The following is a 20,889-nucleotide window of genomic DNA, read 5'->3' as shown; positions in this document are numbered from 1 at the left end:
CCAAGGTAGGGAAAATTGATAAATGAGACAACCTAAACCATCTAAATTGGAAACAACCATTTCAATAATGGCTGCAATAAATCCAACTACTATGTATGCAATTTCTCTTTGTGTAGCATAAGATCGATCAATCAATCAATTAATGTGCATGCAAAAACACACATATTGAAACAAAAATATCTAAACATCAACCTGAAATAGAGCATGCTGGGAAATATTATAATAATGGGAATGGTTTTTGAGAGTGCGTGATGATTGTAGCTATATATTCAAAATATTAAGTACAAAAATGTACCATTATAATAGATTATCAGCACATGTATACTAAAAGGTACCAACCAGGTGAGAAACGTGTACCTCTGAAGATATATTATGTTTATTTTTAGATTTTTCTACCCCTATACTGTACCCTAAAAGTACCCTTGTGTGCGGCTGATCCAAAGAGTGTTTCCCTTAAGGGTTTTACCTTAAGGAATAATTGTACCTTACCTAAGAGAATTGTTTAAGGGCATTGCACAGAGCCCCTCAAATATCTCCGTAGGGAAGGGCAAACTTAAGGGGTTTTACGGTATTTTGAAGGCATGTATGGCAGAAAGAGTATCTGGTTACCACGGAGACGGCCTCACTAAACAACAAGTCAAAAAGGTTGCTTTCATTTTGTAAGATAACAAAAAAAGAACTTCTACAATCAAGATAGGATAACCATATTGCTTCAGAAGACAATAAACCACATTTCTTTAGGTTACTTATTTCTAAAAATACATTCTATCACTTTGTAGTACGTCAAGCAAGCTTACAGAGTAGCTATAGCTAACTAGCAAGCTAGCTTTATAGCCACGGATTGTGCACCTTCCATTGTTTACCTAAGTAGCTAAGTTGGTTGGTTGACATTTCTCTTTTGTAACCAGAGCAGATGAAAGCAACATTCACAAATGAAAGCAACATTCACAAACAAATCTCCACAAATGCTGTTTAAATTGATATCCATACTGAATGAAGCATTTAAGGGACCTCATGGGCACACTTCCATTTTTCACTTCATTTAAGGGGGAAATTCACATTAAAATGTTTTGGGCAACTGACTGAAAGTTAAGGAAACTTTAAGGGAAGATATAAGGGGAAAATGAACTGCAGGTGTTTTATGCAAGCGGGCCCTGGTCCTTTGAGCTGGATACACACACAAGTATGCATGCACACACACACCCAGGAACATGACATGTTGATGTTGTGCTATCTTGCTGTGGAGTTGCTGTGCTGGTCATATGTGGTATGCTTGTTGTATGCCGTCATGATGTTGTTGTTTTTCTTGTTGTTGAAAACTCTCACATGGCCAAAGGTAATGGTCACTCAGGTAGTTATTTTGAATGTAGTTATTTTGAATGTAGTGGATGGTTAAACACAGTGACTTCCCACCTTGAACACGAACATCTCTCGTCTCAGAATGGCCAGGGTGTTGAAGCCCCCATCACAGATGTTAGGCTTGGCGTTGGGCTGGCTGGGCTTGTCCCCTGTAGGTATCCTGGGGGGTCGCGTCTGCCTGTCAGGCTTGCGAGGGTCCGAGGGGGGTTGCGAGCGGTGTGGGGGGGCTGTTGGTAAAGGCTTGGTCGGCTGGGGTACCTTATCTGGTGGACCTGAATGAAAACAGCATCAACAATATTACTAAACAAACAAACAAATGAACAAAAACGCTCAAAAGACTACAGTACATTTGAGTAATTTAGCAGACGCTCTTATCCAGAACAACTTACAGTACATTCATCTTAAGATAGCTAGGTGGGACAACCACATATCACAGGCAAAGAAAGTACATTTTTCCTCAATAGCGTAGCTATCCGTAGACTCAGAGCTAGAAGGTGGGGTGGGGTCTACGCAGCATATTCTCTATGTTATGTCCATAGGGCTCTATGAAGTAGCAGTGCACTGTAGAGGGAATAGGTTGCCATCTGAGATGCGGACCTAAGGGTATCTGAAACTTTTGGTCCTAACGCAATAGCCGACGGACACAGGACACAGACACGCATGAGTCAATCTCTGCGGAGCTCTGTGTCGCAGGGTTCCACCAAAACACTCAACGTTAAATCCCCCCTAACCACCTGTTACAGAGAGGTGGTGCAATTGGCTTAGCAAGTGTAATAGTCATTTAGATTGGGAATAAAGAACAGAGGAACACAGCGTGACACACTGTCATCATTAGCACATCAATTACAGTCCAATGTTAACCTAGCTAGACTACAGCCATTAAAAGGAGACGAGACCTAGCCTGCATCACAAATTACACCCTATTCCCGATATAGTGCATATGGGTCAAAGGAAGTGCACTTCACAGGGAATAGGGTGCCATTTGGGACGTGGCCCTGCTATCCAAAGAGACTCAACTCTCACTTTGTTCTTATTAAATGAATTGACTGTGATTCTTTGACATTATTAGTTCAGTAGTGTTATTGAATGTTAAGCGGCTTGGGTTCAGTGTTGGTGTACTTATTTAGCTTATATAAATAAACAGCTGAAATTCTATAATGGATGTCTGTCCATAGCTGTGGGTTATTCAATTATCATTAATCCCATTTGGACAGGACCGGTGCCAATCATGCAGCCGGATAACAAGGCTGGGGCCAACAACAGTGATAGGACTATTACACAGAGGTGACAGCTTTAGGAAATAGAAAAAGAGAGGGTGAATAAATTCATTAGTGAGTGAGTGAATGAACAAAAAACAAATGAATGAACGAACGGACAAACTAACCAACAAATGAAAACATGGATGAACACATGACCTTAGGCAATCATCCCCAGGGATTGTAGGCCCATAGGATCAGCAGATAACAGTACTACTCCACTAGGTATCATCATCATCATCATCATCCCAGTCAGTCAGTACAGTGAACTGATCAGCTGCTTCCTGGGAGGACCACAGGGATTGTATTCATTGACTGAATTAAATCTCTTGAAATAGACCCTGGATTAGTGGGGGCAAAGCACTTTGCAATTATATAATGATAGCGAGAATGATGGAGAGATAAACCACACACCATAAACAGAAACAGAGTCTGCGCTCGATGCTATCCCTTATGACGGTAAACCCTCATGTTGCTACGCACACAGACACATCTCTCCAATACAACCCTGATTTTAAGAGGAGGAAGAGGGGAAAAGGTTAAGACCCATCCGCTTTATAAGAGTCCTGCCCGCTACCCTTAAAGGCCGAAATGACAAGGAAAGGGTGGAGGAGGAAGAACAGTAAAAGAAGGAAGGAGGAGGAGAGGTTTGATGGTGTACCCTGGTCTGCCCCTCCCTCCCTCCCTCCGGCAGCACACTGATGATATAAGCAGATGGTTGTATTAAACGAGAGGAAGGCTAGCCTACCGTAGATCTTCTGGATGCCCTGGAGGTCGTCGTGGGGCAGCTTGAAGTTCTCTGTGTCCATGTACTGGTAGAAGGGGGCCATGATGGCTGTGGGATCGTTGGAGTGTTCCAAACCAAGGGCATGGCCCAGCTCATGGACTGCCACTAGGAACAGATCATTACCTAGAGAAAGAGAGAGAGGGAGGGAGAGAGAGAGAGAGAGAGAGATGTGTGTGAAACATGTGTAGTGTGAAATCAGATCAGAGCACTAAGGGTGACATCTGCCTTTTGCGCACATACAATCCCTATGAGAAAATGCACCATCATACTTCAAATGGACAGGATGTGTGAATTATAATCTGCAGCGCAATTTATGCTGAAACTTTTCTTGGAGTTTTACTATACACCCAAGAAACCCACAATCGCTAAATATGCACACACTGAAAGAGATGAGTGATAAGTGTGTGAGAGGCGACCAGGGTCAGAGTAGGGTCAAAGCAGGGTCGGCAGGATCAGAGCAGGGTCAGAGAGTGTGTGTGATCCACCATTGATTCCCCAAATGAAAGGATGACGCAGTAAAAACAACCACTACCACTGATGGGAACCATTATGGTCTTAATACACACACACACGCACGCACGCGCGCGCACGCACGCACGCACACGCACACGCACACACATACAGATCAAAAGAAACTGGAGTGTCTTCCCTCTGTGAGAGCATGGGAAGCACTGGTCCCCTTTGTAATTATGCGGGTAAGCCGGTGATTTTACGCTGGGTTGAACTCTGACCCCAGAAGGCTCCAGTGGCAACCAGCCGTGTCCCGGTCAGAGTGTACGTCCCAAATGACACCCTATTCCCTATATAGTGCACTACATAGGGAATATGATGCCTTTTGGGGCGTAGATTTAGATCCATTCACTAACTGGGACAGAGGAGGACAGGAACCAGAAAACCCAGAATGAATAGAGAACAGTCGGAAAGCCACATTATCAATTAGTCTCTCTCTTTCTCTCTCTCTTCCGCTGTCTCTATCTCTCTCCCTCCTACCGTCTCCCTCTCTCTTTCTCTTTTTTTGTCTCCCCCCTCTCTTCTCTCCCCTGTATATCGCTCTCTCTCTCCCTCCCTCCCTCTCTTCCTCCTACCGTCTCCCTCTCTCTCCCTCCCTATTCCTCTCCCCCTCACTCTCACTCTTTCTGAAGCACCCGGCATGGTTACAAGGAGCATAGTTGATTCATTCTGTTCTCATTGACTCATTGTGCTCTCTCAATAAGTGTGCTGCTATAGACAAACACACATATGACTGGGTCTGGATTTGTGTATACAGCAAATAAAATAGATGGCAGTATAAAATAATATATAGTACCCACTGGGCACACGCTGGTTGAATCAACATGGTTTCTACTACATTTCAATGAAATTATTTTGAACCAAAGTGGAATAGAAGTGGAATTGACGTCTGTGCCCAGTGGGTCGTGTCTCACAGTGCTATAATAGGCAATGTAAAAAATGATTCCAGCTGTAGTTTGTTATGTAAATGACTGTTATGGTTTAGCTGACATCAAAAATGAAAATGTGAACAAAATGCTAACAATCACAGAAAAGATTTATGCAAGAATATAATGAGGGTGAATGAGATAAATAATGATAGAGAGAGAGAACGAGAAGAGAAAGAGTCCAATGGTTTAAGAATCACTTGGGAAATTGGGGCATATTGCTATGCAAATGAAGAGCGCGAGATGTCTACTCCAATCTATTTCCCTGATGGAGAGCAGAAGAGGGGAAAGGAGAGGAGAGAAGAGGAGAGGTGAGTAGAAGATAGGTGAGGTGAGGAGAAGAGAGGTGAGGTGAGGAGAGGTGAAGAGAGGTGAGGAGAAGAGAGAAGAGGTGAGGAGAAGAGAGGAGAGGTGAGGAGAGGTGAAGAGAGGTGAGGAGGAGAGGAGAGGAGAGGTGAGGAGAGGTGAAGAGAGGTGAGGAGAAGAGAGGAGAGGAGAGGTGAGGAGAGATGAGGTGCAGAGAGGTGAGGAGAAGAGAGGAGAGGTGAGGTGAAGAGAGGTGAGGAGAAGAGAGGTGAGGAGAAGAGAGGAGGGTGAGGAGAGGTGAAGAGAGGTGAGAAGAGAGGAGAGGTGAGGAGAAGAGAGGAGGATAGACAATCCTAGTAGACAGTGTCCCCACTGCACAAGTTTCCCTTCTCCTCTCTCCCTCCCCCTCTATCCATCCATCCATTCATTCCCTGATCAACGGCACAGAAAATGCAGAAACGGCAGAGACAGAGAGACACAGAAAGAGAGAGGAGAACAGAAAGAGAAAGAAGTGAACAGAGACAGAGAGAGACACAGAAAGAGAGAGCAGAACAGAAAGAGAAAGAAGTGAACAGAGAGAGAGAGAGAGAGAGAGAGAGAGAGAGAGAGACACTGAGAGACTGATGATATCATTGGAAGTGGTTCTCCTGAGCTGGCCCATGTGGACCAACTGAGGACAGAGTTGAGACCGCCTTGAAACAAATCTTAATTTTATTTTAGGGTGCAGCAAATCAGTGAGCGGACGTTGCCATGTGTCCATATGCCCATCATGGAACGAGAAATGCGATGATGCTGTTGACCCTGGTATTTAGAAACGTTTACATCTTTTTCCTGTAACAATTGTAACAGAAGCTACAAGAAACCCCATTGTTATTTTTGGCGTTAATTATTATTAGGGGTTCGAGCAGTGAAGCTTGCGAGACAAGTTAGAGAGTATCCTGAAGCGTGTTCCTCTTAGATCATGGAACTGGGTGATGTCAAGTGGATTGTTCTGGTTACCAACAGGGATTAACTTCCAAGAAGGACGCTTTGAACTCTCAGCCACAGAGTTACCCAGAGTCTGATTGAGGCTGCGCTGCTCCAGTGAACTCAGGAGATCCGCAGAAGTTGAGGGGGCCACCTGGGAGCCGCCCACTGAGTCCCAGGACAACAGTCACACACACCACCAGCATCATTTCTCAAATGTCTCACTATAATCTCTCAATAAGTCTCTGTTTGTCTCTGTACAGAAAGTCTCACACTGGCTGTTGATATTTTAACAGTTCCAGTCTTTTATCCCCTGTTGTTTGCTCTCCTGTCACTATCTACCGCCAGATTCCAGGGACGTTTGCTGTTTGCGCTGTCTCGTTCTTAGCACTGTTGCTAAGGTGAAAGTTGGGAATCAACGTAGGCCTGGATTCAATCAGATCCAGCGTTAACCAGCAATAGCAGACACCCGCATAGCGGATGTTTTGGCCGTGTCGGAGGTGGAACTTCATTGAAGCTGTTTAATCAGTGAGCAGCTGCTCTTGATCATTGTCACAAAGCCACACCCGTCCCACACCCGTCCCCCACCCGTCCCCCACCCGTCCCACACCCGTCCCACTCTGTTAATGAGTCAGAACGAGAAAGTAGGAGGCTATACAGAAAGAATGCCGCTCAAATAGAAAAATTATTAAATTAAATAATGAGGGTTTCTATCATCCTAATAGAGGTGTAGATCACATCTCTCACTCCAGTGTTAGAACTCGTAAACAAGGCTGCATGGGATTTCTGTTAATGTGCAGCCAATGTCCGCTTTAGGTGTAATGCCGGGAGTCACTTGTGGATTTGACAGCTCTAACGCAGTTCCATATTCGACACCACCAAAACCACCGCCATGCGGATTTTGGCTAAAGCACGTCCGATCGAATTGAGTAGCAACCAGAGATTATTTGATCACGCCCATATATGGACTACCTCTTCCTACAAAATGCATGCCCAATTTTGGTCTTCCTGTTCCTGCTTACATCTACCATAATACTTTTGTTTTCAAGCGGTTCCAGTATTGTTCAGTGGTTACTTCCTGTTTTTTTTACACACACTCTTTTGAGCAGAAGAGCTAGCTTCACTATATATATACATGGGAGCTTAGGGCCATGAAAAACACACTTTTTTTGGAGAAGACACATTTCTCATCAAGTGATAGAACTTTTGGAACACATCTCCATTGGTAGATTTTATTAGGGGTGCTGGCAGCGAAGTTGTTTTTGATGGAATTCTTCTTTCTGTCGTATTATTCTTCCGCCTTTGTCACAACATCTCAATGCCCGATTGGCAACTGTAAACTGTAAAAAAATATATAAAAAAATATACATTGGCAAAATCAGAGTACGACAACACCCATAGGTGGCGCTGTGATGAGCGTTTAAAAAAACAAATAAAAAAAAGCCGTAATAACTTCACTGCTCTTCACTTGACCAACTGAAAGAGTATATTGAGTCCATGCTACTGTCTCTTTCAGCCTGCTCATAAGTCAGCACGTTTCATTGCTGCTTGCAGCGATATATCAGGTTTTGCTCAATGAGGAAAATGATATGTGTCAATTTGAAAGCTTCTTTAACAAAGCGTATCTATTGGACAGCATGTGATTACTCCTCCGATGAACTGCATCAAAAACAGATGTCACTTAGATGTTGCTGAAAGTAACTAGGTCATTTTAAAACCGTCTGAAAATGAAGTGTTTTCTCTTTACTGCCCTAACTCACAGATAGTGATAACATGGAGCATTTGATTCTCTATTTTAGCAAACAAATGTGTACACATTTATTTAAAGAGGCAATCAGCAGTTTAAACAATAACAAAGTGCCTCCAGGCCCCTGTTTCGGTAAAAAGCTGAAGGATGGAGCTGGAGAAATGGAACCACTCTCATAGACAGAACTAGGGAAGCAAGGACTGACCATCCATGATATCAACATGATAGTTTTAACCACGTTACGAGGCTATACAGTTATTGTTTGCATTTACTTTGTTTACAAACATTGGAGAAAAACACTACATTCTCATGTAGTGTGACAGTTGAACTAAGCTCATGAGGCATTTCTAAGTTATATTCTTCAAGAATCATTGGGTTCATATGGATTTATTAATTCATTTTCAGAACTGATCAAGAGGCCAGCCTAAATTGATAAAAGGGCCAGATCTGGCCCACGGGCTACCAGTTGAAGAGCCCTGCTGTACAGTAAATGGTACAGAGTGCAGAGAGATTCACATTCTACCTTGACTCTCACCTTGACCCCTGTAGTCTCTGTGACATCATATCCTGTCAACAGTCATATCTCGTCCTCCAACAATGGAACCGGATGAAGGGAGGATCACTGTCCTTCAGATATCAGTTTAAAAACAACTACCGTATGTATATCTTCTTCTCTATATCTCCATCCCGCGTGACCAACAGACAGTGGCGTTGTGAAAACCTGCTGGAGATCTCCCCTCCTCCCCATGTCTCCCTTTTATCTTTCATCTCTCCCCCTTTCTCATCTCATCCCCCTTCTCACCTCTCCTCTCAGCACTCTCCCATCCTTTCCTCTCTCCTCTCCTACCATCTATCCCCCTTTCTCCTCTCCTTCCGCTCCTCTGCTTCCCTCTCTCTCCCTTTCTCCTCTCCACTCCTCTCCTTCCCTCTCTCCCCCTTTCTCCTCTGCTTCCCTCTCTCCCCCTTTCTCCTCTCCGCTCCTCTGCTTCCCTCTCTCCCCCTTTCTCCTCTCCGCTCCTCTGCTTCCCTCTCTCTCCCTTTCTCCTCTCTGCTCCTCTCCTTCCCTCTCTCCCCCTTCCTCCTCTCCGCTCCTCTGCTTCCCTCTCTCTCCCTTTCTCCTCTCCGCTCCTCTCCTTCCCTCTCTCCCCCTTCCTCCTCTCCGCTCCTCTCCTTCCCTCTTTCTCCATTTCTCGTCTCCTCTCCTTCCCTCTTTCCCCCTTTCTCCTCTCCGCTCCTCTGCTTCCCTCTCTCTCCCGTTCTCCTCTCCACTCCTCTCCTTCCCTCTTTCTCCTCTCCGCTCCCCTCCTTCCCTCTTTCCCCCTTTCTCCTCGCCACTCCTCTCCTTCCCACTCTCCCCCTTTCTCCTCTCCACTCCTCTCCTTCCCTATCTCCCCCATTCTCCTCTCCTCTCCTCTCCTCTCCTCTCCTCTCCTCTCCTCTCCTCTCCTCTCCTTCCCTCTTTCCCCCTTGCTTCTCGCCTCGCCTCCCCTCTCCTCTCCTCTCTCTGCCACTACAGTCCTCTCCTACTAAACAGACACTGGAGGTCATACTGTTATAAATGAGTCAGAGAGGAAGCTAACCCTCTCGCACAGAGAGAAGAGATAGGGAGGGAGGGAGGGCGGGAGGAAGGGAGGGTGGGGAAGACACAGGAGATTTATGATCACCATCTCATTTTCTATTCTCTCTCTCTGCCCCTCTCTCTCTCTCTCTCTCTCTCTCTGCCCCCTCTCTCTCTCTCTCTGCCCCCCCCCTCTCTCTCTCTCTCTCTCTCCCTCCCTCTCTTTCTCTCTCTCTCAATTGAATTCAATTCAAAGGGCTTTATTGACATGGGAAACACATGTTTACATTGCCAAAGCAAATGGAATAGACAATAAACAAAAGGGAAATAAACAAGGGAAACAGTAGTGAACATTACACTCACAAAAATGTAAAAGAATTTCAAAGGTTATATTATTGGCTTTGTACAGTGTTGTAACAATGTGCAAGTAGTTGAAAGGGAAAGTAAATAAACAGATCTCTCTCTCTCTGTCTCTCTCTCTGTCTCTCTCTCTCTCCCTCCCTCTCTCCCTCTCTCTCTTTCTCTCTATCTCTCTCTCTCTCTCTCTCTCTCCCTCTCTCTCTCTCACAGCAGCAGCAAAATAAACAGGAGCTGTGATTAGGAACCTGGAGCTCTACTGGATCTGCCCTTTCTTCATAATTGATTGGTGACGTGGCTAGCTGCACATGCCACAGTGCAGGGCTGCTCCCGGGGACGCACGTGACTCAGTCTGACTGTGTTTCTTACTCACCAGACTGACTCTGAGTCCTTCGTTTTTTCCACTAGATCTAGGGCTCTCGACACACAGGAGTTTTATTGCTCTGCATGGCAGTGCTGGCCTCTATCGGGGGTTGTAACTCCGACCTCCTATCCCCCATACAGTGAGAGGGACGACAGTATTTCACCAGAATAAACTTTTGCTTCGACAAGAAACAAATTCATATGGATCTGACTGTGGTTTACTGTACCTTTCTCTGCTCTACCTCTTTACGTACAGTACTCTACTGTACTGTACTCTCTCTCTCTCTTTCTGCTCCTAACTTAACAAAATAAAGGCTTATCATTGCTTTTGCCATGAATGCTGTTTCAGTAGCTCTGTATTTCTCTACTCATTCAATTTATCATGGCTTTGTGAAAGGGCAAGCGAGGGAGTGAGAGGGAGAACGAGAGCGAGGGGCGAGACAGAAACAGCGACAGAGAGGTGTGTTTGAACGATATTAAAAGGCTGACACGGCATCTTCTGCAGGAACTAAAACAACAACAATTGAACTGTTATCGTCCACATGCCATATAATTACCAACGATGTAGTACAACACTCCCATCTCTAGCAGAGCTCCCCAAGGAAAGACAGATCTGCCGTCCATCAGCCTTCCCCCTCAACTCAAGGCCTGACACTTGTGTTGACAACTGTGTTATTATTGCATGCTTGCTGTTGCTGTTGTTGTTTGCGCCCGAGTCTTAGCACCGAGAATAAGCACTTCCTTTGTCCCTGGAGGAGCTAAATGTTCCCATTGTCTTCCTCCTACCCAGAATTCCCTGGGTCGAGGCCCCTAAAGAGTAGAGCAGCCGTCTGAGAGGTGTGAGTGCGTGCGGGCGTCAGCGTGCGTGCGTGCGAGTAACAGGTTGTGGTACTTAAGGACTGGAGGTGAGTGGGAGGAGGAAGAGGAAATGGGAGAGGAGAGAGATGGAACGGAAGAAAGATGAGAAAGAGGCTGAAGAAATACAAGGAAAACAGTGATTCCCAATATTTTGACAGCATTGACAATAACATGTTCATTGACAATGTTCATTGACAATAACATGTCACGCATACGAACTGGAGAGTCGAACCTAAAGAGGAAAAGAGTGAACGAGAGCAAGGCGAGGGAGGGAAGTTAGGGAGGGAAGGAGTAGCTGAGTGCTGAGATTCCAAGAGTAGTCTGGGAGCTTGGTGCCCCTGCCTGTCTGCGTTGTTGCCAGCTGGGCTCAGGTTCTGTTTCTTTTGCTGCGCCTGGCCTGGTTTTTGGGTGTGAACAGACAGACTGGCCATTGTGGCTGCAGCCAAACTACAGCACCCCGCCACAATATTATCTCTCTATCGCCCTGATTTACACTCTCTCTCTTTCTCTCACCACCCCTCTCTCTCTCTGTCCACCCCCATTCTGCATACCTGTGCTCTCTGCTTTGGGGCAATTCCATGCTTGCGGAATTACGCTGAGACTTCGATTTTTCACTATAAAATGTATATCACACAAAAAACGGAAAAATGCGATTCTCAGCGTAATTCCCTTTTGCAAAACCTTATCAGTGATCTCCTGTTAAAACACAATTGTGTTGAATGAATCTATCTTCTCTACAAAAGGGCTGAAAGAGGAGACAGGAAAGGAAAGAGGGGAAGTGGCTGTGTATAGAGGTTGTTTAATTAATGGCCTTGATGGGGGAGGTTACGAGTTTGACTTCCGGCTCCCTGCCTGAAGTGCTGTGGCAGAAAGAGGCATGTGAAATAAACTATGTAGAGAGAGGTCTGTGTGTGTGTGTGTGTGTGTGTGTGTGTGTGTGTGTGTGTGTGTGTGTGTGTGTGTGTGTGTGTGTGTGTGTGTGTGTGTGCGTGTGTGTGTGTGAGGGCGGAAGAGGCTGATACCACCCACATGGCAGCCAGTGCTAGTGTCAGTGGGCGAGCATCTATTTCTAGAGGCAGCCTGGTGGGGTAGAGAATGGTGCTAGCTTTCTCTCTGTCTCTTTCTCTCTCTCTCTCTCGCTTATCTCTCTCCTCTCTCTCTCTCTCTCTCTCTCTCTCTCTCTCTCTCTCTCACTCTCTCTTATCTCTCTCTCTCTCTCTCTCTCCTCTCCCTCTCTCTCTCTCTCTCTCTCTCTCTCTTTATCTCTCTCTCTATGCCACACTGTGTTGATAAAACAAATCAAGTTCTTTCTCACTGCATAGATTCATTGCTATACAAACATTTGGAAAAATCATTCAAAATCATGTTCTTCTAATAATTTTGTTCATGTATTTGTTTGCTTTCCCTCAGTACAGTACAGTACCCTAGTCTCCTCAGTTCCCTCAGTACAGTACCCTAGTCTCCTCAGTTCCCTCAGTACAGTACAGTACCCTAGTCTCCTCAGTTCCCTCAGTACAGTACAGTACCCTAGTCTCCTCAGTTCCCTCAGTACAGTACAGTACCCTAGCCTCCTCAGTTCCCTCAGTACAGTACCCTAGCCTCCTCAGTTCCCTCAGTACAGTACCCTAGCCTCCTCAGTTCCCTCAGTAGAGTACCCTAACCTCCTCAGTTCCCACAGCACAGTACCCTAGCCTCCTCAGTTCCCTCAGTACAGTACCCTAGCCTCCTCAGTTCCCACAGTACAGTACCCTAGCCTCCTCAGTTCCCACAGTACAGTACCCTAGCCTCCTCAGTTCCCACAGTACAGTACCCTAGCCTCCTCAGTTCCCTCAGTACAGTACCCTAGCCTACTCAGTTCCCACAGTACAGTACAGTACCCTAGCCTCCTCAGTTCCCACAGTACAGTACCCTAGCCTCCTCAGTTCCATCAGTACAGTACAGTACCCTAGCCTCCTCAGTTCCCACAGTACAGTACCCTAGCCTCCTCAGTTCCCACAGTACAGTACCCTAGCCTCCTCAGTTCCCTCAGTACAGTACCCTAGCCTCCTCAGTTCCCTCAGTACAGTACAGTACCCTAGCCTCCTCAGTTCCCTCAGTACAGTACCCTAGCCTCCTCAGTTCCCTCAGTACAGTACAGTACCCTAGCCTCCTCAGTTCCCTCAATACAGTACCCTAGCCTCCTCAGTTCCCTCAGTACAGTACAGTACCCTAGCCTCCTCAGTTCCCTCAGTACAGTACCCTAGTCTTCTCAGTTCCCTCAGTACAGTATCCTAGCCTCCTCAGTTCCCTCAGTACAGTACCCTAGCCTCCTCAGTTCCCTCAGTACAGTACAGTACCCTAGCCTCCTCAGTTCCCTCAGTACAGTACCCTAGCCTCCTTAGTTCCCTCAGTACAGCACCCTAGCCTCCTCAGTTCCCTCAGTACAGTACAGTACCCTAGCCTCCTCAGTTCCCTCAGTACAGTACAGTACCCTAGCCTCCTCAGTTCCCTCAGTACAGTACCCTAGCCTCCTCAGTTCCCTCAGTACAGTACAGTACCCTAGCCTCCTCAGTTCCCTCAGTACAGTACAGTACCCTAGCCTCCTCAGTTCCCTCAGTACAGTACAGTACCCTACCCTCCTCAGTTTCCTCTCTGTGTGTTCAGCTCTTCCCAGTAACCGTCCCTGCTGCTGGCCTCCAGCAAGGTATACCACTGACAGTCATCAATATCAATACCTCTTCTCCAAATGTCACCACACTGGGTGTTTGTAGAAGCAAACTGTTTGCACACACACACACACACACTCACACACACATGCACGCACGCACGCACACACACGCACATGCACGCACGCACACACACACACACGCACGCACTCGCACGCACACACGCACTCACACACGCACTCACACACGCACGCACGCACACACACACACGCACGCACGCACTCACTCACACACACACAGACAAACACACACACATGCACGCACACACATACACACACATGCAGTAAAGAGATAGAGATCAGTCCCAGTTCCCTGGCAGCCGAGCAGCATCAGTGTATAAATGACTGTTTCCTGCTGCTGCAGTTTGAAGGCTGCTCCGTCTCATCAAAGCTCCACATCCCGTCGCTGGCCGCATGCTGAGAATACAGGCCTAAAAATAGACCCACAAGGACACCATATGCTCCTTCACAACACAGCCTCCTTCACTGCCACATCTACAACATCCACAACACCAAAGACTGAACCGGGGCTGAACCATGTTCTACAGTCGGTTATCCCTGTGAGTCTTTCATGAGACACAAGGACTGCATTTTAGCTGCCGGCATCTGAATAAGGAATCAGTTCAACGACAGGGAAAAGAGATTGGAAATAGACGATTAGCAGTTCATTCAATCAATGGGAATGTTTTAAGCTTCATGCTATGTTTCAGTGGGATAACCAATCAATAAACCGACGAGTCAATGGCTATCAACTCCCACGTCCCTCTATGGCCCATCCTCTAACATGTTACTACAGATCTAGGATCAGCTTCCCCTCCCCCAATCCTAGCCTTAACCATTAGCGGGGGAAAAGCTGAACTGACCCAAGGGCAACCCCACCCTGTTCCTGTTATTCCATACGATCTCCAACCCAGCAGGATGTGACCCATGTAGAACGCAGACTCATAAGGTCTTGACATTCTATCTCCTTGTTTAGCTAACCCCTTCATTCATCGTAGGTCCAGAGTGAAGAAATGTCACCCTGGAACCTTCATTTCCTGTTCGGCACATCAGCTAATATGTATGTTAAGTTGAACTAGTTTCCACTGCGCTTAGCTAGTCGATGCTATCTCCACATAACCGCTGGTTGTAAAGCATACCACTCCTTAGAGGTCACTATGGGGATATCAGGATGGGAAATACCCGTTTGGCATTGTATCTGGTTTCACTGTTATCGTGTTGATCTCGTGCCAGTCTTTTGCCAGTCGACTGAACACCAAAGATTAGGAGTACATATGACTGACTCCTCACAGGGTGATGTGGCCACAAATAATCACACAGCATGTTATGTGGCCAGGTCTGTGGCAATGTGGTCAGGTCTGTGGCCATGTGGTCAGGTCTGTGGCCATGTGGTTAGGTCTGTGGCCATGTGGTCAGGTCTGTGGCCATGTGGCCAGGTCTGTGGCCATGTGGCCAGGTCTGTGGCCATGTGGCCAGGTCTGTGGCAATGTGGTTAGGTCTGTGGCCTTGTGGTCAGGTCTGTGGCCATGTGGCCAGGTCTGTGGCCATGTGGTTAGGTCTGTGGCCATGTGGTCAGGTCTGTGGCCATGTGGCCAGGTCTCTGGCCATGTGGTTAGGTCTGTGGCCATGTGGCCATGTGGCCAGGTCTGTGGCCATGTGGCCAGGTCTGTGGCCATGTGGTTAGGTCTGTGACCATGTGGCCAGGTCTGTGGCCATGTGGTCAGGTCTGTGGCCATGTGGTCAGGTCTGTGGCCATGTGGTCAGGTCTGTGGCCATGTGGTCAGGTCTGTGGCCATGTGATCAGGTCTGTACCGGATAGTCAAGGAATCTTGGCTTTAGATTTCACTTTTTCTTGAAGTATGTCAGAGCTTAGGCTCTCCGCACTATACGAGATACAACACAACAACATCGCAAGTGCATTTGGAACTAAGACTACAAGCCCTGCTAGAGATCAACCAACCAGATCAACTACATTTGATGTGAATGTTACCTTCAAATGTTACTTCACGACTTCAACGTTTCTCTAAGTACCTACGAGGTTGAACACCTAACATATGGTCCTTGTTACAACAAACCTTTCAGCAAACCAAAGGGTGCTCAACTATAATCCATCCCTGACCAAAATACTTTCCCCTTTCCCATCGCAACCCCTCCCTCCCCTGTCCTCTAACTCTCCACACTGCCTAGGGTGTGTGTAGCACAGCAACAGCCGTGGTAGGTCCAGAGCTCCAGGACAAGAAGGGATGGATCTCTCTGTTCTCGCCCCCAGGCCTCCCACCCTCACTCTGGCTACAGCAGCTGAACATCACCCCCTCTCTGGCTCTCTCCTCTCTCCCACCACCGCCTGTGCTAGTACGACGCTGGCAGGTGTTACTGTTCCCTCTCTCTGTCTGTCTGTCCTCCTGCACCTCCGGGAGCTGAAGACACTGGAGATAGATAATGTTTTGAGGGAGAGGGGAGGAGGGTTGGAGAGAGAGCGAGAGAGAGATAGAGAGAGAGAGAGAGAGAGAGAGAGAGAGAGAGAGAGAGAAAGAGAGAGAGAGAGAGAGAGAGAGAGAGAGAGAGAGAGAGAGAAAGAGAGAGAGAGAGAGAGAGAGAGAGAGAGAGAAAGAGAGAGAGAGAGAGAGAGAGAGAGAGAGAGAGAGAGAGAGAGAGAGAGAGAGAGAGAGAGAGAGAGGAGACTAAAATATATTACCGGGCCCTATTGAATGTGACCTATTCATCGTTATGCTCTCTGCATCACTGACAGTCACAGAGTGCTTTATTCATTAACGACTTGACCTAGTTCCTGACATCACATGACCCACAATGTTGGGCTGTGATCTCCATTATAAGTGGTGTATGCTCTGTATGTAATCATTGTGATCTACACAAGGTGTAGTTCTTGTACTGTAATGTACTGTCAACTGGTACAGTATGTATAAAATATACTGTTGATGATTGATGGGTTACACTTCTAATTCCCGACTAATGTTTTCCAGCCATATGTCTCATAAGTAATAAGTGAACTGCTAAGATGTGCCAAATAAACTCTCTCCAGCTGTGTATTTGGTTTGCTAACTTGCTAGTGTGTGTACGTGCATGTGTGCTTGCAGACTAAGGGGTTGGTTAGACTGTCAGCACGTGTACAGAAATATGAGAAATATGTATATATATATTATTACTGTATATACACACACATATATATATATATATATATAAAGAGAGAGAGAGAGAGAAAGAGAGAGAGAGAGAGAGAGAGAGAGAGAAAGAGAGAGAGAGAGAGAGAGAGAGAGAGAGAGAGAGAGAGAGAGAGAGAAAGAGAGAGAGAGAGAGAGAGAGAGAGAAAGAGAGAGAGAGAGAGAAAGAGAGAAAGAGAGAGAGCGAGAGAGAGAGAGAGAAAGAGAGAGAGAGAGAGAGAAAGAGAGCGAGAGAGAGAGAGAGAGAGAGAGAGGGGGGGGGGGGGGAGAAGTGACAGGCAGAGTTGTGACGTCATCCACAGCTGTTCTCTACAAACACACAGACACACAAAGGGAGAGCTGAGGGAAGGAGACAGAGAGAGGGCGAGGTAGGGAGAGAGCTAGAGTGGGGGAGACGGACAGAGAGCACGTGGAGAAGAGCGATGGAGAGATGAAGCCATGGTGTGAAGGAAGCGATAGTTGTAGCGAAGGGACAAGAAAAGAGAGGGATGTGTGACGTGGCGATGGAGTGTTTGGAGGCAAAAACAGGACTGGTGTACTTGTGTGAGTGTAGGATACAGGTCATACTATGATAGAGTACAACTGGTCCCTAGGAAACAATAGCCTGGTAACCTCCTGCTGCAGCTACAGGCTACAGGGTGAGTGAGTTATTCACCCCAGGTTCTCAATTCAATTCAACTCACAGGGCTTTATTGGCACGGGAAACATATGTTTACATTACCAAAACAAGTCAAATTGATAATAAACTAAAGTGAAATAACCCCCCCAAAATGAACAGTAACCATTACATTCACATAAGTTATAGAGACATAGAGACATTTCAAATGTCATATTATGGCTATATGCAGTGTTGTAACGATGTGCGAATAGTTAAAGTACAAAAGGGAAAATAAATAAACATAAATATGGGTTGTATTTACAGTGGCGTTTGTTCTTCACTGGTTTCCCTTTTTGTTGTGGTAACAGGTCACACATCTTGCTGCTGTGATGCACACGGTGGTATTTCACACAATAGATTTGGGAGTTTATCAACATTTGATTTGTTTTCTAATTCTTTGTGGGTCTGTGTAATCTGAGGGATATATGTGTCTCTATTATGGTTATATATTTGGTAGGAAGTTAGGAAGTGCAGCTCAGGTTCCATTGTGGGCAGTGTGCACATAGCCTGTCTTCTCTTGAGAGCCAGGTCTGCCTGCGGCGGCCTCTCTCAATAGCAAGGCTATGTTCACTCAGTCTGTACATAGTCAAAGCTTTCCTTCATTTTGGGTCAGTCACAATGGTCAGATATTTTGCCACTGTGTACTCTCTGTTTGGGGCCAAATAGCATTCTAGTTTGCTCAGTTTTTTTGTTAATTCTTTCCAATGTGTCAGGTAATTATATTTTAGTTTTCTCATGATTTGGTTGGGTCTAATCCAGTGTGTTCAGGTAGTCTTCAATAGTTGATTCTAAGATTTGTATTTTATCATGTATACGTTTTTGGTGTTAGTTCTTTATTATAGGGCCAAAAGATTGGAGAAGTGGTTTATCCATATATCTCCGTTTTGGATAATAACTCTTTGTGTTGTTGTTTGTTTAGTGTGTTCCAATTTTCCCAGAAGTGGGTACATTCTATGGATTCTTCAATTACATTGAGCTGATTTAATTTGTTGTTGCCTAATCGTTTTTTTGGTAGGTTTCCACACTACTTTCCTTCCATCTATAGCATTTCCTAATATTATTAAGTTCCTTTGGCTTTGATGCCTCATGATTGAGTATTGCTCTCTTCAAGTAGACTGTGATTTTGCTGTGATCTGATAGGGGTGTCAGTGGGCTGACTGTGAACGCTCCGAGAGACTCTGGGTTGAGGTCAGTGATAAAGTAGTCTAGAGTACTACTGCCAAGTGATGAGCTATAGGTGTAACTACCGTAGGAATCCTACTGTAGGAGGCCCCTCGAAGCCTACCATTGACTATGTACATACCCAGCGTGCGACAGAGCTGCAGGAGTAGTGACCCGTGTTGTCGTAGTTGTGTCTAGGGGGGCATATGGGGGAGGGAATGCTGTCACCTCCAGGTAGGTGTTTGTCCCCCTGTGTGCTGAGGGTGTCAGATTATTGTCCAGTTCTGGCATTTAGGTCGCCACAGACTAGTCTCTCTCTCTCTCTCTCTCTCTCTCTCTCTTTCTCTCTCTTTCTTTCTCTTTCTTTCTCTCTCTCTTTCTCTCTCTCTCTCTCTTTCTTTCTCTCTCTCTGTCACTATCTATCCCTCTCTCCATCCCTCTCTCTGTCTCAAACCCTGCTCTATCTCAGGCTGAATCAGACTGGAAATGCCAACAGTGAATTTAGAGCAACCCTTCTTCCCCGCAGCACTGCAAGTAGTTTAACTATAACAGCATTCTAATTCCAAGTTACTACCTACTGTACACATTACCATGATTAAAACACGTACATTTGCAAGTGTGTCATGCATCATGGAGTTGTCAAATCATTTAGAATATAGGATCAATAAATCAGGGCAACATATAGTATGTTTTCTTCTCTTTTATAAAGCACTAGCTAGCTCATAGCTCAGTGAATAACTACTGTATTTGTGTATCAATTGAAGATCATGTTCTGAATTACTCTGTTCATGCCAGTCCAAGGTGGTCATATGGTTAATTAATGCTATAGGGAAAGCTTTGTGTTATTATTATTATTAGGTAAGTGTCATAACTCTAAGTAACAACGTTCGACACGGTAGATACCCCATGCCATTCCCATCAACATGCACACACACACACACACACACACACACACACACACACACACACACACACACACACACACGCACACACACAGAAATAACACACACGGAGGATATTGTATTGATAAAGATACCCAGACCTTAGCCTGTCTTCATGATTACTTTAAGCAACACATGTTTTTATTCAGTGGGATGCGTTACTGCTCGTGAATATATCATTTAATTGAATGTTTTCATTGATGTGTGGGCAGTGTTGGAAAAAAGAAGCCGCATCAATATTACATTGAGCAGAGAGAGGGGCACTGAATCACTAGCTTCTCTGACAGCTGCTTCTCCATCTCATTAGCATGTGTGTGTGTGTGTGTGTGTGTGTGTGTGTGTCCGTGCGCGTGTCCCATAGGACTCACTTCAGATGTGTCCTTTAATAGCTTACATCTATACCCAGACTATTTCTCCCCTCTCCTACCCCTCCACTGGACATGCCGCATTAACCCTGAACCATCAGCTATCTGCTTTTCTTCCTACTTCACAATCTGGAACTCTCCAGTACCTCTCGTCTGAACTCTTCTCCTCTCCCTGACTTTACATCTCTCCTCTCATCCTCCTCTTCTCCTCATCTACCTCTCCAGCTGCTTGTTCCTCCTTTTGGGTATCCCACTCTCTCCCGTCCCTCTCTCTCGTCCCTCTCTCTCGTCCCTCTCTCTCGTCCCTCTCTCTCATCCCTCTCTCTCATCCCTCTCTCTCATCTTCTCTTTCTCTTCACAGTCAGACACTCTAACTTCCTCTCATCTCTCCCACGCCTCTCTGTCATGTCCTTCTGTACTTCATTTTTTTTATCACGCATATCTCCATCTTTTTCCATGTTTCTCTCTCTTTTCCTACCCCTCAACCATTCTCTCTCTCTCTGTCCCTCCCGCCTTTCATTATCTTTCTCATCTCTCACCCCCATCACTCTCTCTACCTCTTCCTCTCTCTCTTCCCCTCTCTCTCGGTCGATGATGACCCTGGTTGTTTTATCCTAGATGGGATGTACTCAGACAGTGCTGCAGACTGCATGCAGGAGGTCAAAGGTCAGATAGTGAGCTTAAACGGAGCGCATCGACCGGCCTGCCGGCGGACCCTGTGACTCACCATAACTTCCCCTCCTCGCCTACTCAGGTTGGGTTTATACAGAGAGAGGCACAGCCAAGCCCAGACCAGAGGAACACAACACATTAAGTCCAGGCATAAATTGTAAACCCAACTTACATATCAACTCAAAAATACTGTGACAGTTGATAGCGTTTGATAGG

The 20,889-nt window shown here is 46.0% G+C and overlaps 1 protein-coding gene across 4 annotated transcripts in view; it reads right to left on the bottom strand.

The window, feature by feature from the left end:
* Window positions 1–20,889, bottom strand: part of LOC110535521 (matrix metalloproteinase-16) — a 71,574-nt gene that overhangs the window by 21,220 nt on the left and 29,465 nt on the right. For all 4 annotated transcript variants that reach the window (XM_021620567.2, XM_021620569.2, XM_021620568.2 and 1 more), the window contains 2 exons: window positions 3,364–3,525; window positions 1,414–1,631 (listed from right to left, as the gene is read on the bottom strand). In XM_021620567.2, the coding sequence (XP_021476242.1) occupies window positions 1,414–1,631; window positions 3,364–3,525 (380 nt within the window). The remainder of the gene's footprint in view (window positions 1–1,413; window positions 1,632–3,363; window positions 3,526–20,889) is intronic.

The sequence above is a fragment of the Oncorhynchus mykiss genome, chromosome 11 (genome assembly GCF_013265735.2).
Source record: "Oncorhynchus mykiss isolate Arlee chromosome 11, USDA_OmykA_1.1, whole genome shotgun sequence".
NCBI classification, from domain to species: domain Eukaryota; kingdom Metazoa; phylum Chordata; class Actinopteri; order Salmoniformes; family Salmonidae; genus Oncorhynchus; species Oncorhynchus mykiss.
This window is presented reverse-complemented; position numbering and strand designations above follow the sequence as displayed.